This window comes from Haliotis asinina, chromosome 6, assembly GCF_037392515.1.
Source record: "Haliotis asinina isolate JCU_RB_2024 chromosome 6, JCU_Hal_asi_v2, whole genome shotgun sequence".
Taxonomy (NCBI): Eukaryota; Metazoa; Mollusca; class Gastropoda; order Lepetellida; family Haliotidae; genus Haliotis; species Haliotis asinina.
This window is the reverse complement of record NC_090285.1, coordinates 49,634,416-49,648,856: the sequence shown is the minus strand read 5'-3', so window position 1 is coordinate 49,648,856 and position 14,441 is coordinate 49,634,416. Positions and strand designations below refer to the sequence as shown.

General features: G+C 37.5%; 1 protein-coding gene across 2 annotated transcripts in view; it reads left to right on the top strand.

The window, feature by feature from the left end:
- Nucleotides 1-9,850, top strand: part of LOC137287170 (17S U2 SnRNP complex component HTATSF1-like) — a 33,709-nt gene extending 23,859 nt beyond the window's left edge. For both annotated transcript variants that reach the window (XM_067819339.1, XM_067819340.1), the window contains exons 7-8: nt 4,838-4,927; nt 7,410-9,850. In XM_067819339.1, the coding sequence (XP_067675440.1) occupies nt 4,838-4,927; nt 7,410-7,958 (639 nt within the window). In that variant the 3' untranslated portion in view covers nt 7,959-9,850. The remainder of the gene's footprint in view (nt 1-4,837; nt 4,928-7,409) is intronic.
- Nucleotides 9,851-14,441: the final 4,591 nt, after the last annotated feature.

Genomic DNA, 14,441 nt, shown 5'->3' with positions numbered 1-14,441 from the left:
AGATTACTTCACTTGCCCACCCTGTTGTCAACCTGTTAACAGAGACCGTATAATAGATCTATTATATGGCCTCAGCTGTTAATAATTGTTAACTGAAATTTAGGACTAACTTCCTGTGAACAAGATGGCAAAATATGACCATTCCTGAACAGAAGGTATAATCTGTGATATAAACAGATTTGAAATCTGTCCTTATTTCAGTCCCCAAAGAGAAATACATTTTATTCTGACAAAATCTCAGTTTTCATTTGATAGTAATGACTATTTTCATTTGCTGGAACACAGGTGTATTTTCTGCCAAAGTTCATATATCAGTCAGGGGTGGAAATGATTTTAAGATTGCTAGTGTACTCAGGTACTGTGGCACATATAAAATCACTTGCCCTGGTAGTGTTTCCACTATTCCGGCTGATTTTCATGTTGATTTTTTAAATAAATAACTTAATTAACATTGGAAGTCAACTGGATGCCCAAGTTTGTATTTCTGACAGAAAAAATCCCTAGACTGGGATATCTGGCAGTGTGTTATATCCACCTCTGTCGGTTCTGAACTAATGATAACCCTGTGTCACATCATTGCCCAGTTTTCCAGAACACAGAAGAAATACTGCAATACATCATGTACGATAAGCATATTGCACTCAATATTGTGAAGGTATACCAGCAAAACCATGGAGTCCCAAGTAATCTTCTGGTTACACCATGTGCCACAAAGACGTGGTTTGATTCTCCACATATATTTAAATTGTGAGGTCAGTTACTATTGGTTTTAGTAACTACAGCATCTTGGTATTTAAGAAACAAATGTTTAGTTATTGTTGTGCAAAACATTGAAACATATTGAAACTTGGGGCCCATTCTAAATGGTACAACTGAAAGTTTGAACAAGCAGGGTAAAATCCACTACATCAATGAATAAGACTCAATTGTTGATAGATGAAATTTCAAAATTTCGAAAAAGTGAAATCTTAATAAAAGTAAGCATTCGTGTTAATGCCTTCTATTTGAAAACAGAAAAACAGAGTTGCTGTTCAGTATATATTGTCAGTGTCTTTGCATCTAAAACCTCTTTGAAATTGAAAAAGCCATGACAATTATGTTCATGCTCCATTTTGATGATGACTGAATCCAGGTGTTGGTGCGAGAAATACAGCATAATAAATCACAGAAATGTGATTGTGATTCAACATGTTCATTTTGACTGGTACCTCGTACCTACAATTACATCAAATCATAAAAAATTCTAAAAAAGGTCTTACACATTTTTTTATAAAATAATATCTTCTTGTAACATATGGTTATGATTTTTTGGGGCAGTTTAGGAAAACTGATACCCAGGGGCTTGTTGATGGTTTAGTAATTGAAGACTATTTGTCTGTTAACTCAAAGTGTACACCTCCCATGGTGTCAATTTATAAATGATAAATGCACGACTTGATTCCTGAATCCTTGGCTTTCATTATAGCACACGGCATATGTAAACAATCAGCAACCAGTCATTTATTGCCAAGCTCAGGGGTGTCTGATGGGTGGCTATGAACAGCAAGTGAGTTTTACAGCCTACGCCTGTCTAAGGAGATTGAAAACAAGTCTTGTATATAGCTGCTGTTGAGCTGTAGTCTGCCATTTCATGTTATTGATTACATCGCAGATAATGGTCAAATATGTTGTAATACAAGTTAGGTGAAATTAGCAGGGCAATGAAAGTATCACTCATGATAAAGCGCAGCCATGGAAATTATGGCTCCTTCTGGAGTTTTTCATGATATCTAACTTTGAGTTTTAGTTCCTTTGCTTGAATGAACTTGTTTTAAATTAGTGATAACGTTGGAGATAAGATTGAAACGTGAGTCTCTCATTTTCAGTTGAATTATTGTAAGTTAACAGGACAGTGAACATAGCCAGTCCCAGAAAGATGTTTTGGCATAATTAAGTGAGGAGTTGAGTTAGACAAACATCAAACATAATTATTTTCATAATTTGTGAAGACCTGTCTTGGTTTGGTGGAAAACAAGATTTGTAGTGTTGGATGTGACAAGCTGTCATGATCATTAGATTGAAGTTTGTGTTCATAGATCCATCATTTTCTTCATCTTGACTGCATCATCAATCAATCAGTCGATATTTACAGTACTGAAGAGGCCATAGGCCTGTTGTATGCTTTCACATTTAGTAGCAAAAGGGTGCACAAGAAATAAATATATCGTAAATGATATCACATCTGTGATGCAGAGGATGTTGTATTCACTGTATAGTATCTATACTTTGCAAGATACTTTATGACTGCATCCTTGAAGATCCAGGTTAGAACTGACCTTCAGTAACCCATAAGAGGTGACTTACGGAATTGGGTGGTTAGGCTTGCTGATTTGTTGACACATGTCGTTATATCCCATTTGCTTGAATTCATGCTCATGATGTTGATCACTTGATTGTCTGCTCCAGACTCATTATTTACACACTGCCTCCCTAAAGCTGGAGTATTGCTGAGTGCGAGATTAAATAACAACCAACCAATCTTTGCATTGTTCATGATTTTGTCATTTCTTCACCAATTTGGTTCACATGTGAAATTAGTAGGTGGATTTTGCTGGCAGTTTTGTTAGATCTTCTCAAACGGATATATAAGATGCTAAAAATATTCAACTTCCAACATGTTGATGGGATGGTTGAGTAGGTTAGTGGTTAAACTGTCGCTCGCAATTCTGAAGGCCCGGATTCCCGACATGGATAAAATTTGTGAAGCCCCTTTCTGGTGCCCCTGACGTAATATTGCTGGAAAGTGGTGTAAAAGCATACTCACTCAACCTGTTGGTATACAGACAAACCAACATTTTGAGCGAGTGAGTGAGTATGGTTTTAGCAATATTCCAGTCATATCATGGTGGGGGACATCAGAAATGGGCTTCACAGCTTGCACCCATGTAGGGAATCGAACATGGGTTTATGATGTGGCAAGCAAACATTTTATCCACTAGGGTGCCCAACCAGGCCACCAACGGGTGGAATATGTATAGAAGACACATGAAACCTTTTCTTAAAATCATGGTTCATTTCACACTATCTGCATGCTTGTGTCATCACAAAAGTGAATTCATGAAATATGTTTTCAGAAAATTACCGCATTTCTATTAAGACCACAAGAAGCAATCTGTACACAGTGTATGTTTTTAAGAAAGAATATGATGCCCGAAGAACTAGTCATATGGTTTTTTTTCACAAACTGGCTGCTCATCCTTCACAACGGCAATATGGTTGTCATGCCTTGTTCTTCAAATTAAAAAAACATGTTATTTAATTAAATATAACACTAACATATGCCCATTTTTCTACTCTAAGACCATAAAACTGTGGAGGTTTATTCTTTTGAAACAAATCCATGTAAACTGTCACAGTTAAACAGCTCTTAGGTGTCTTTTATGATATATCATAAACTGAAGAATCTCTCAGATGGTTCTGATGTGAAACACCACTGGCATGTGAGATACTTTACACATGAGATTTTGGCTTCCATACATATATCTTGTGAACTTTGCAGTTCATATTAGTAAGACAGTATGAAAGTTATGAGTTATCTTTTGTACTGTCAAGGAACTCTGGATAATGGTGCAAGAAAAGTTCAAGTAAAGCATGATTTATGGAAAAAACAACATTTGTATATCATCATGTTGCTGTCATCAGAAGTACTTAAAGTTAAGTCAAGCAAAGAATTTTAATTTAGGACTTAGTTATGACTCACTGTGTGTTGTGACATCAATATATATGAAGATGGACAGTCTGTGGTGACCTTTTGGCAAGACTGACTGTTTGTGGTGACCTCATGGCAAGATAGCGTGTCTGTGGTCACCACGTGGCAAGACAGACAAACTGAGGTGACCTCATGGGAAGACATACTGTCTGTGGTGATCTCATGGCAGGACTGACTGTCTGTGGTTACTTCATGGGAAGACAGACGGAGGTGACCATGGAAAGATGGACTGCCTGTGGTGACCTCATGGAAAGATTATAAGTTTATCTGTGACCTCATGAGAATACTGTCTATGGTCACCTTATGGGAAGGACTGTCTGTGATGAACTCATGGGAAGATCGATTGTCTGTGACCTCATGAGAATACTGACTGTTTGTGGTCACCTCTTGGGAGGATGGACAGTCTGTGACCATTGGATCACAAACTGTCTGTGATTACCCAAGATGGACTTTGTGTGGTGACCTCATGGGAAGACACATTGTCTATGGTGGCCTTTTGGGAAGATGGACTTTCTGGTGAGACACAGAAACTCACAACAGTCTATTTTGTTATGATTATACCTTTAAACTTTGGAAGATTGTCTATATTTGTGAAGACTGTTCCATGTGTGAATGGAAACAGTGCTGATATTAATGGAATCCGTGAAATCTGGCTTTAATGAACAATCAGGTCATTGCAAAACAATGCAAAACCATGCGTTAAGGAACTTAACTTCCACCATCCATCTAACAAAGGGTACACATGTATGCATTCCTATGAATGCACAGAATCCAAAACACATTTAATTACAAACAATGTCAAACCAAAATGTGAATACTTTCTTTGCCATTCAGTGTAATTTGTAAGCATTTAAAGAAAAATGGGTTAATAATTCAATCGCATTCAATAAAATATTACAGCGTACAGAAAAGCAGAGTGACCTGGTTGTGTGGCTGTGTCGTGAGACAACAGGGTTACAAAGTGTCCACACACTCCCAGCACCCTGTGTTGCCCAGAGCAGGAGGAAGGCATGGGAAAGTCTCATGTTCTCATGCCTGTCCTGTCCATATGCCCACATATATATTGTAGTAGATGTTGGTTTGTTGCAGGAAAATCCCATGGTGATTAATGAACTGCGTGATGATGTCAGAATGGAGGTTGCCAAGTTCGGAGAGGTCAAGAAAGTCACAGTGTACGATGTAAGTAGACCAAATGAATGCTGTGTCAGTTGAATGTTTTTCCATGCACTTTGAGATGCAAGACAGAAGCTACACTTTGGGAAAATTTCTGTTGGGAGATTAAATGCTACAATGCATGTAAATGTGCTGTGCATCAGATATTCTGATTAGGAATGAAGGGAGGATTTCACTGTAATCAGGTGAATATTTAAAGTTAGAGACTAAAGGCTCCCGGGATTCAAATATTGTGGAGTAAGATGGAACGAGCCCAGAGATCCCAGTAGGTATGAGCAGTAAGGATGTGAATAGGTAATACCAAGTTGAAGAATTCTAACGAGATTGTATTCTGAATCAAAGAGGCAGGGTCCCAATCCACAAAGGATTCATAATGTTACTCCATACTTAATCATTGGCTTATGAATGGCATAGTGCTACAAACATTTTGTGGATTGGGTCTATGGACATCTGTAGATTGGGTCTATGGACATCTTTAGATTGGGTCTATGGACATCTGTGGATTGGGTCTATGGACATCTGTAGATTGGGTCTATGGACATCGGTAGATTGGGTCTATGGACATCGGTAGATTGGGATCAGATGGGGTTATTGTCACAAAGTGATGCTGGTAGTAACATGAACAGTGCTTCAATATCTAGACATAGACATGTAAGATTCATCATGCTAAGATTCGGCAAAGAGATGCATGTCCCATTTTTTCCAAGTTGTAAATATATGATTGCCATGGTGAGGTTCAGGTAAACCTGGGGACTACTGATATATATAGGATAATACAAGGAGTTTGGGTATTTTTGTGTGTTTTCAATGCTACATTCGCCAATGTTCCAGCAGTCTGCATTCACTTGTGTGCTCTTGTGACAAGTATTCCATTTCAGTGCACACATTGTAGACTGTTTCTGGAACATAAAGATAAGGCAGCCTTTAAGGAAATATTGCACTGTGTCAAATGTGATAGTCAAAACATGGTGTCAAGGTGAAGGAGGGGCGGTGGAGTAGGCTTTTGGTTGAAGCATTCGCTCGTCAGTGCAAATGATTGGGGTTCAATTCCTCACATGGGTTCAATGTGGGAAGCCCACCCTTAGCACTGAGATTGGTTAGTGAAATGAGATCAAGGGCATCTTCTCAAGGTGTAGGGTGGCCTAGTGGTTAAAGCGTTTGTTCATCACGTTATAGATCCGGGTTCTATTCACCCACATAGGAACAATATGGGAAGCCTTCTTTGGTGCCCCCAGCAGTGATATTCGTGGTATAGTGCTGAAAGTCACATAGAAAGTGGTGTAAATCTCACTCACCCACTCACTCAGTCACTCACTCGACTCTTCTGCCTCCTATCTAGAAGTAGCCCTTTAGATGTGTTTACAAACGATGAGGTGTTGTCATCCATTAGCAAGTTTTGTGTCTGCGTGTTCTTTAATACTTCTAGATGCCAATGAAAGACTTCCCCAACAACTGTTTTCAGTTTAACTTGTCTTTGTCAGTATTACATACACATTAACACAGTTAATATTCTGTACATCTGAAAAAAGTGTAAACACTTGCGTTGTCAGTGGCACTTTAATGTAGCCGCAGTAGGACAATTACTGCTGTCATAATGGCCAATTTATTCACTTTTTGTTGCATTGTAACCATATGGCCTGTTGTAATTGATGCACCCAGTGGGTTTCAGACATGTGGCTTACCTCACCACTGATCATGTTTGAAGCTTAGTTAGGGGACTTTATTTGACTGGTGATGCCATGCCACGAAATGAAGTGCAGGTCAGATGTGACTGTAAGTTGATATTGGGTGACTGTAGATTTCACTGGGCTGGTGATGTGTGTGGGTTGCTGTATCATGTGAACACACCTAGGGGTTTGACATCTGAACAGGGACACGTTCTGGTTCTTTGGTGTCTTGTTAACAGTGTTTATGAGATTCGACTTCATCAAGACTTTCTGTTTCAATTATCTTGGAACTAATAGAGCTAATGTGCCTTCGTATTAATTTGTTGTTTTTTAGGTATTAATTCATAACTGAACTTCAAACCTATCAGTTTTGATGTTTGGAAACTTCATTTTCAAAGATTTCTGTTGTTTTGGGTTTTTTTCTTCTTTTTTTTATTGTTTTTTAATAATTTTTTGTAAATAGTGTAGTTTCAGCCCTATACTGTGATTATCTACGGAACATTTGACATATGCCTGTGGCTAACTGTAATATTTTCATACATTTTAATGCATGGAATAGTGTGTAACAGTTTTGCAGTTGAGGCATGGTGCATTGTGTGTTTACAGTTGAAGGCATGGTACACTGTGTTTACAGCTGTATGCGTAATACATTGTGACAGTTTTATTGTTGCATGCATGGTATATTATGTGTTTACAATTGTATGCATGACAAAAGTTATTACAGATGTGCATTTCTGGAATGGTTTCTGTGGTATTCAGCAAGACATTGAATGTAATATTAGGCACAGTGTTGAATACTGTAAAGATTGTGATTGTTTCAGCGTAACGCTGACGGAGTGATTACCGTGAGGTACAAGGAAGCAGAGGAGGCAGACAAGTGTATTGCTGGACTAAATGGACGCTGGTTTGCCCAGCAAAGAATTATTGCAAGTGCCTGGGATGGAGTCACAAAGTTTGAAGTCGAGGAAACGGAAGAGGAAAGGATTGCAAGAATAAAAAAGTGGGAAGGTTTCTTAGAGAAAGATTCTTCCACTAGCACTTCCGGTGCTTCTTCCTCAGTAACATCAGATTCAACAGCTAGATCAGTAGTTGCCATGGATACATCACCAGTGTCTGCTGTGACATCATCAGTTCCTGATGTGACATCATCAGTTCCTGTTGTGACATCACCAGTTTCTGCTGTGGAAAGGTCAGAGTCTGTAGCAGGGACCGCTACTGAAGACATTGGGGGGGATGTTAAGGGTGCAGGGGGTGAGAGGAACATGGAGGGTGGGGGAAACAAGGAGGAAAAGGAGGAAGGTGAGGAGAGAAAGGCGGATGATGGGGAAATGAATGAGATTGAATGCAACACTGTGAAGACCAGTAGCTGATAGATACTGGAGGACTTCTGAAATGAAGTTATGATTAAAAAGATGGAATGATAAATCTGAACATATTGTTACATTTGACTTGTTATGTGTACAAACTTTTATATTTACTACTGGTAAATAGGATGTATTTTGGGGTAAACCACAACCTGCCAGGTAGTTGTTATGGTTACTCATTGTATAGTGTGGGCTACATTTGTGAATGGTTATCCTTGAGGAACTGAGGAACACTCCGACATCAGACCTGGAGAAATCACATCAGCCACAACTGCAATTTCATTTGATCTGAAATTATGAATATTTAGTAATGATTACCAGTCCAACACATGCGTTCCTAGGCTGTTTGGAAACAGCCATTAGTCTAGAATCACTTAATTGCAATTACTTTCCAGGCTCTAACCTAAATTACCACTGTTTTGTCGATTGTCTGCCATCTTGACAAGCTGTACAGCTACAGCCATCATTATGTAAGGTTTCATAAAAATAATTAAGTGTTTCGCAGGTACATTTTTTTCAAAAGAGACATTGAAGGTAGGGCTTTCTTTTTTAAATTTTGATCGAAAATAAATGAGGAGGGAGGAACACATTTTTATTTTTTTCTCTCAGAAATACAGTTTGGAAAGTTTAGCATGTGTTAATGAGTTGTAGATTGAGTCACAGCTGTTCTTACAGACATTCATTCTTATAGTGGACACATCGATGAACGGGACACGGCCAAGTAAAATTATTTTTTTAAAATGGCAATAAAAATTGTTATGCACACAAATAAAAGTTATTCAATGCCTGAGAAACATTTCACTTTTTTATCCCCCCGACATGTAATGCCCTTGTCCGTCCGTCTGTCCATCCGTCCGTAATCATTTTGTTTCCGGAGCATAACTCAGAAAACGTTCAATATTTTTAGACCCAGCTTGCTAGATATAGAGTAATCTCAGCCTATGGTTTTGCCTTTTGCTATTTACAGATTTTTGGCATTTATATATTTTTTTTTTTCCATGGAATATTTTGGCATTAGTCTTATGGTGGGGTGGGCTTCGTTTCCAGAGCAGAACTCCAAAGCCGTTCAATATTTTTCTGCAAAACTTGGTAGATATATCAATCTGAACCTATAGTGGTGCCTTGTGGTATTTACAGGTTTTTGTGATTTATTGTTTTCTTGGTTTCCATGGAAACATTTCGCACTTAGTCTCAAAATGGATGGATGGGCTTCATTCCTAGAGCACAACTCGAAAACCATTTCATATCTCTCAACAGATCTTGGCAGATATATGAGACAGATCTTGATATTGTGACTTTGCTGATTACAGATATATGGCATGTATAATTTTCATGAATTCCATGGAAACAATTCAAACTTAGTCTAAAATGACAATGAGTAACTGTGAGATGATTTGTCCTTTCAAACATGTAGGGGCCGGGGGAATATGTCATCTTCTGATGACTCTTGTTTATTTAACCGAACAGTTATGACATATTGTTGAGAAGGAAGTATTGATCCAGACACAGAAGTTAGCAAGGTCTTGCCTTTAGGGCTTGTCTATTTTTTTAAATTTCTGTATTTACTGTCGTAATTTCAGACTTATATTTTGGAATTTATAGCATCTATTGTCAGTTGTAAAATATTTTTGGAACATGCATGAATAGAACTTTTGGGGGACTGGTCATATATTGTTATGTGGGTTGGGATAAAGGAGGGCAAGTGACAGAGAAAGATGGAGGTCTGAAATGTTTATCACATCTATATGGAGGAAACCATGAAAAAAGATAGTTGTAGTTTAGTATTGATTTTTGGAATTAGAATATACGGGGGGTGTTAACTAAATGTTACATGAAACATGAAATGGGTTTGTGTCATCTCTCTGCTCTAGTAATAAATGACTTTTCACTTATCTCAAGACACTGAGCCGTTTGTTGTTCATTTGTTATGAGCTTTCACTCAGACTCAGACACCAGCGAGAAAGGTGGTCACTGGTTCACTAGACTACTCCCATGCTTGCTGTAGGAGCGAGTAATTGGATTCGGTGGTCAGGACTTGGTTCACACACATTAGCATATCCCAACTGCAAAGATCGATGCTCATACTGTTCATCACTGGATTGTCTGGTTCAGACACAGTTATTTATTTACTGCCATATAGCAGGAAATGTTTTTGAGGATGGAAGAGAGAGGGTTTTTTTGACACAATACACCAGTGTCACACACTCATGCATACAAAAAGTACAGTATGAGCATGCAATATCAAAGATTCACATGAACACCGATAATAAACTGGCTACTGTTGATCCAAACAGTGGCTGCTCACAGTGAGTGAAGTCCCGTGCTTGTACAGTGATACAATAAATTCATATTACACTCATTACAGAGAACATTTAGAAGATTAATGCATAAATTAATGCACTGACTGTATCTAGTGATAAATTATTTCACTGTATTACCTGATCATTTAGTCTCCCAAAATATGCCAGTTCACAATTTGAACAAAAGACATGTTTTACAATGAAGGCATGTAACTTCTTAAAATGTTAGAGATATGTACCGATACAAAATGATTACCTGTATGTTTTCTCATGGTGTTGGAGAAATGGTATGCAGTGCTGTAGCGTTTGAAATAACCGCAGGGCCAGCGGCCCAGCGCTGGTTGTTATTGTATCAGGCCAGCAGTTTCAAATATGCACAGGTCCTTATGGCCTTCAGTAAATCAGCTGTCAGATATTTTTCAGCAGGAATGTTTCCCCCTTTTTTTCCTTAGCGTGGGGGAAAATTCACGATCGATCATGTTACAATAACTTACAGTTTCACTTCCTGCACTGTGGAGTAGGATTGTCAACACCAGTCTGACAAATAAAAACTCCTCTCTGTGTCATAGGCTGCGCTTCATCTTGTAAAACAGTGTACAGTGTAGTCTAGTTTGCTTTTATTGGGCCTGCAGATTTCATTTAGGGCCTGTAGATTTTGAAGCCTGCAGGTAGCAGCAGGCCCTGATGGCCAGCTGATAAATCAAAGTATTGCAAACACTGCAGTGATGAAACACACATTTAATGGTGAATATACATGACAGGAGGAGTTAATGCATTGCATATTCCACTTTCTAGAAGTTGATGAATCACATATGAAACATAAAACATAAGGAGTGACTGTAGGTTCAAGCAGTATGTCATCTAGCATCAGGACCTTCCTTTGTATCAAATATTGAGATGTATACTAATTAAAATGAGTATATTGTTTTATATATAGTTGAAGTATATTCCTATTGTGTTAGGAATTATAAGTTATAGTTGTATTATATATTGTACTTAGTATTGTTTTTTGGGTTGTTTTTTTATACTGACTTGACCTGAACTAAACACAGTCAAGGCTGCAGTTTATTGGGCTCTGCTAATTGCACTCATTACTGTTCATGCTTTTCTTATCTTGTGTTCTCAAGGCTCGATTAAGTATTTAGAACTTGCACTTATGCAACCTAAACTGCGGAAAGCAGCCTCGTATTTATGCCAACTTGTTAACATTTGTCATGTTATCCAGAAAATAATAATTTAATTTTGTTAAAGTTTAAATCATCAACAATACAACCTCAATATTTAGCAGCAGGTGCAACAATGTTATTACCCAAGGTTGCACTGTGTGCAAGTTTCATTTGCTTTAATGGAGCCCAGGGGCCTATGCTGTACAATAGGTTTCTTGTGTGGGGTTACCATATGGTACCCCCATCTATATCCTTTGCTCTTTTATTCTGAGGAAACACCTGTTTATGTTAGGTGCTTCTTGCCAGTCAAATTTACAGTCCTTTGGGCAGTGTGTGAAACTCCTAAAATACCCAGCAAGCCCACAAGGCTGATAACTGAAAAATGTTGCTGGCCCTGTTAACACATAATCAGCCCTGTATTTAAAATTGAAAACTGAGATAAAGTGTTGAAATAGTGTAATTAATGATTTGATGTGTGATTTTTACATACAATCAGAAAAGAACAATAATGTTCATTTATCTGAAAGCATCCTCTATACCAATCACATTTAGTGTTAGATAAATGGGTTGACTGATCTGTGGAAGTTTTGATTGATCATGAAGTAAATGTCGTCTAGCTACCACATTTGTAAATTATTTTTGAAATATTTTCTGTAGTTAATGACCTGGTCAAATGTATACCCTTGGAAAATATATTGGCCCACAGCGCTGACTATAAAATAAAGTTGTAAGTCCACCATGTAACTAGCAAGCAACAGATAGACACTATCTGATACACTGCTGAGGGTTAGGATCTTGTTAGGTTAGAATCCTTTTTGGGTTAATGTTGAGTTGGCCATGGGTTATTTTTATCCCATTACCTTTATGTAAAAGTAACATAAATTGAAAATGATCTGTACAATTTTTATGAAGTTGTGACTTTTACAGATAAAAACGGCTGAGCCCCTCAAGTTAAATCATCCATTGATTCTAAATGAGGACTCATTGTTCATTATAGATTCTGTTGTTAAGTGTTGTCTAATTTGATCGACTTGTTAGCTTTGATTGGCTTTCTGAGATTGGTGCTCCGATTTATGCTACTTGAAATCCAAAACATTGTGCTGTTAGCCTTATATTTTTGTCAATCGTGTCATCACAATGAAATTAGGGAACTGTTTAATGCTATAATGTTTATAGCTTGAGTTTAAAATACTGTTATGGTGTATTTTTTCTGTACTTTCTCTAAATTGTTATCTTTGAAATTGATATATATATTGATATATTTTCTGTTGGTCATGTGAACAGGGTCAGCTATCAGAAAATAAGTGTTATACTTCCTTCTGGTTGTGGATTTGAACTGTTGCTATGGGCAAAGCAGCAGAAACAAGACATGACGCTGTCATGATTTTAAGGCTAAATAAAAAGAGTGAAATGTTTCTTGGGCATTGGTGCGTCACTTATATTTGTGCATGTAACAATTTTTTATTGCCATCTAGTGAAAATAAAAATTTTGACTTGGCAGCATCACATTATCCATATTTGTCCACTTAAAGGATGAGTGTCTGTAAGAACGAGTGTGACTGTACATGTATTTCAAATTAAAAAAATAGAAAATATTCCTCGCATGTCACTTTCATTTTTCTATCAAAAATTAAAAATAAAGTCCTACCGCCGTTGTCACTTTTGAAAAAAATGTGCCCGAGAAACATTTAACATTTTGTATGCAGCGTAAGTGATTTATTTTCATCATATCCATCTCCTGCTAAGACAACACGGATTCCTAACTTGATGACGTTTTGAATGCAATGTACATTTTTCACTTTGAATAATAAATTGTTACAAAGTTTTCTTGTGTTTTATTTTTGCAAATTTGTTAGGTTTTACAGAACATTATGATGCAAGTTGTGAAAAGACATTGTTCAATTCACCAAAATATGATCTTGAACTCCAAGAGGCTACCATTTCCTGCTTAAGGTTAGGACTCCCTTTATCATCCATTGGTTCAGTTTTGAATCACAGCATGGGTAAGCTATCTCACCTCTTTTATTAAAATAATGTAGATGCCAGTAGACATCGGAGAGCTTTTGTAAGTTTGGAAACACGCACTTGGTTCAATATTCTGTAATACTGATTGGATCCAGTTGAACATCTTTTGTCTCATCTACATGCTCCTACAAAAGAATACAGTGCTGACTTCCTTTTTTTGAGTAGCAGAAAGTTGTCAGTCCGTGAAATCAGTCATTAGTGAGCCTTGTTCTCTGGCTGATTGCATTTAACGTGTTTCATGAGCGAAATTAATCGACCAACATTGGATATTCCTGCACATAATTTAAGGATTTTCTGTTCTTGGAGATACACGCCATTAAGGAGTTTCACCAGTAGCAAGTAGTTTTTTTAGGGTTTTTATCACATAATCTGTGAATTGAACTTTTTATCTTTATTGTTTCAATTTGTTATAGCACCTGTTTCAATGTCCATGGAATCCGTCAAATCCGGATTGTGTGCAATGCGGTTTTCTCCAAAATCCCGACTCCTCTCTGAGTCCTGGCAAAATTGTTCTAAATTTATCATTAATGCGTGCTTTATATTGCGGACTCTCTCAATTACGGATTACAGACTAAAATAGCAGTCCCGACAAGCAACTTGCTATCAATAATACTGTGAAATGCGATTGTAGCCGATTGAATTAAAATATACGATACGAACAGATTCAACTGTGTTGCTCAAAGGCTATTCTGAACAAGTGGGTTTTCAGTTGTTGTTTCAACTGGTCGAGATTGAAAGTGTTATGAATGTGTTGAGGAAGTCTGTTCCAGAGCAAAGGGTCAGATTTGAAGAAGGATCCATCCCCATAGTGTCTTTTCTTTGTCACAGGAACAGCAAGTGCTCTTAATGATCTTGACCTGATGTTTCTCATTGGAGGGTAGATGGATATGAATTCATTGATGTACTCAAGATCTAGTCCATGCAGTGCTTTGAATGTAAACACCACTATTTTGAACTGTATAATAATGTGAATTTGACTCTAATGTGGTTACCAGTTA